The sequence below is a fragment of the Octopus bimaculoides genome, chromosome 3 (genome assembly GCF_001194135.2).
Source record: "Octopus bimaculoides isolate UCB-OBI-ISO-001 chromosome 3, ASM119413v2, whole genome shotgun sequence".
NCBI lineage: Eukaryota > Metazoa > Mollusca > Cephalopoda > Octopoda > Octopodidae > Octopus > Octopus bimaculoides.
The window spans coordinates 146,062,862-146,065,605 of record NC_068983.1 but is presented as its reverse complement, the minus strand read 5'-3'; the positions used below and the strand labels follow the sequence as shown (position 1 = coordinate 146,065,605).

The 2,744-nt window shown below is 36.4% G+C and overlaps 1 protein-coding gene across 1 annotated transcript in view; it reads right to left on the bottom strand.

Moving 5' to 3' along the window:
* Window positions 1-1,135: 1,135 nt before the first annotated feature.
* LOC106869081 (uncharacterized) overlaps window positions 1,136-2,744 on the bottom strand; it is a 19,967-nt gene continuing 18,358 nt past the window's right edge. Inside the window, exon 3 of the mRNA XM_014914607.2 lies at window positions 1,136-1,620. Within this exon, the coding sequence (XP_014770093.1) occupies window positions 1,389-1,620 (232 nt within the window). The 3' untranslated portion in view covers window positions 1,136-1,388. The remainder of the gene's footprint in view (window positions 1,621-2,744) is intronic.

Here is a 2,744-nt window from a genome sequence, read left to right as displayed (position 1 = left end):
AGTGATCTTATATCAAAATACACAGCGCATGACCTTGCAGGTGGGGTCCAGTTAGAATTTTCTTCAGGTCGAGTAGCCCATTCCGCTCAAAAGGTTCTTGAATAAGGTTTGTTTAAGGATGTTGAACGAAACACCGATATTTCCAAAGGTGAATTATTCAAACCCCAAAGAATCCCTCTAAACACATGGCTCCCCCACTACTTCTGCTCGTGATCAGCGATGCACATATCGTCAGCCACTAAGGGACATGCTCAACTGGTTAAGCTCAAACAACTGATAAGAAAATATATGGTACTGAGCAGAATATTTGCTGTAGCCCGTCTTTTATGCCAAGACAAAACAATGTACATGATAACACTTCCAATAAGTTAAGATGAGAACCCATGAGAACTAGTGTCTGGTACTGCATCAGGGCATTTATTATTATTATTATTATTATTATTATTATTATTATTATTATTATTATTATTAGATGGTAAGGTGGCAGAACCTTTAACACGCCGGACAAAATGAACCTTTAACCTTTAACACGCCGTCATTACGTTCTGAGTTAAAATCCGCCGAGGCCGATTTTGTCTTTCATTCTTTCGGAGTCAATTAAATAAGTACCAGCTGAACACTGGTGTCAGTGTAATCGACTAGTCCCAAAATTTCAGGCCTTGTGCTTATAATAGAAAGGATTAATAAGGCGGTGAGCTAGTAGAATCGTTAGCATAACGGAGAAAATGTTTAATAATATTTCTTTAGGCTCTTTACATCAACTTTGCCTTTTATTCTTTCTGGGTTGATAAAATAAAATACTAGTCAAGTATTCGCGTCACTGTGATCGACTAGTCCCCACTCCTTAAACTTGCTGTTCTTGAAATTAAAATTGGGAAACATTATTATGCACCCACATATGTATGTATATATTTTCTTTACTTTATTGCTAGTTCAGTCAACATATTTAATATAGCAACCTGAAAGGCAAAATAAAAATACATATAGATTCCAAACTCGTCAGGTTCAGATTTTTACTGATATCCACAACAATAAGAGATCATCCGATAATCATAAGGTAAAAAAATAAAAGTAATGTATAAAATAAAAGATATAACAGATAAATGATTTTTAAAAATGATGAAGAAAGAAACGGTTTCAGGAAAATGAATTTATTAAAAAAAAAAAGCATGAAATGTTTAAAATGCAGGTTGGTTTGAAGAGCCTTTAAATTCCATACTGTTAGCTGCGAAGAATCTTACAGAAGAAATGTCTTGGCATTCGTGCTAACCGGCGTGTAATAATCCTTTCCATTTGTATGCAGTTAATATCCCAGAGGAAAAGTTTAGTTCACATTTTATCATAATATACATATGTTTCTATATATATGTATTATTAGTATAATTTGTTTACAAGTGGACTCCATAGTTTTCATTAAGGACTTTCTTAAGCATTGCCTCAGAGAAGTCGTCCGTTTCTTGTCGTTTGTTCCAGCTGCCTCGTTTGCTGTCCTCTTCATCCGAACGTTTGTTCCAGCTGCCACGTTTGGTTTGATCATCACTTTTCTTATTCCAGCTTCCACGTTTGTCCCAACTTCCACGTTTATACCAGCCACTTCGTTTACCGACATTATCATTGCATCTAAAAGTTAAAGAGAAAAAAAAGTAATAATGAGCTCAAGTTGCGATACTATCTTCTGAAACGAAGGCCATAACGTGTTAGTTGGATGGTCTACAGTAAGGAGATTGGATTTTCTCAACTTCTCATACAAGATATTTATACGTAAAGCAGATAATCTCTTTTACCTGATGAACGTAACATCATATTGTAACACTGATACTATGCAGTATTTTGAATAAATGTTACTTGCAGCAGTAATAAGAGCAAAATGGGCCAAAATGGATACCTTATGCTTTGAAATATGTAGGCCGTTGTTACCTTGAGAGTTACCGAGACTCTGGAACGAGCCAACTAGGGAGCTTTTACGTCATAACCAGACCAACTAGAAATACTAACTAAATCTCCCCCAAACAATATCTGACTATCTTAAAAGGAAATGCATTAGACAATGTAGTTCCAAATAAGATGAAATGTTCACAACTAGAACGACTTTCGCCATCAGTTTCTTTGATCAGAGAGGATCTGGAATTAAACAACAGTAAAAACATTTTGTTGACAGAAATATAGGTTTTACTACAGTAACATACGGAGAGAACTGTTTGTTTGGAGTGGAGGAGGTTGTAGGAGGTTGTATATTACTGGGAAAGAGGAAAGGCAAACTAATCCTTAGCTGAACTGTAAAGAAATGTAATTATTAATTGCAGGGTATTTTGCCAGACACTAACTTTATCATTCTCGCTGTTTGTATCTACAGATATAGCATTATCATTCCTGCAAAGTCATTTATACCTGTTATGTGTTTTAAGTAGTTATCATGTTATAGGAAACTCAGTGTCTGCTAAGTACCACGGAATAAATACTCAAGGTAAAGGTGATTCTGTGCAGTTATGCTATCCGAAACTATATGAAGTGTCGGCATGGCTGGCCGTCTGATTTAGAAATTCGCTTCGCAACAAAGTGGTTCAAAGTTCGATCCCACTGTACGGTAGCTGGGACTACCGTACAGTCTTCTACTTTTTCCAGCCATAGGTTTACCAATACTTTCAGTGGGATTTCGTTGACGAAAAGTATATGGAAAACAATCGTGCTCGTGTTTGTGTGTGTGTGTGTGTGCGTGCGTGTGTGTGTGCGTGTGCGTGTGCGTG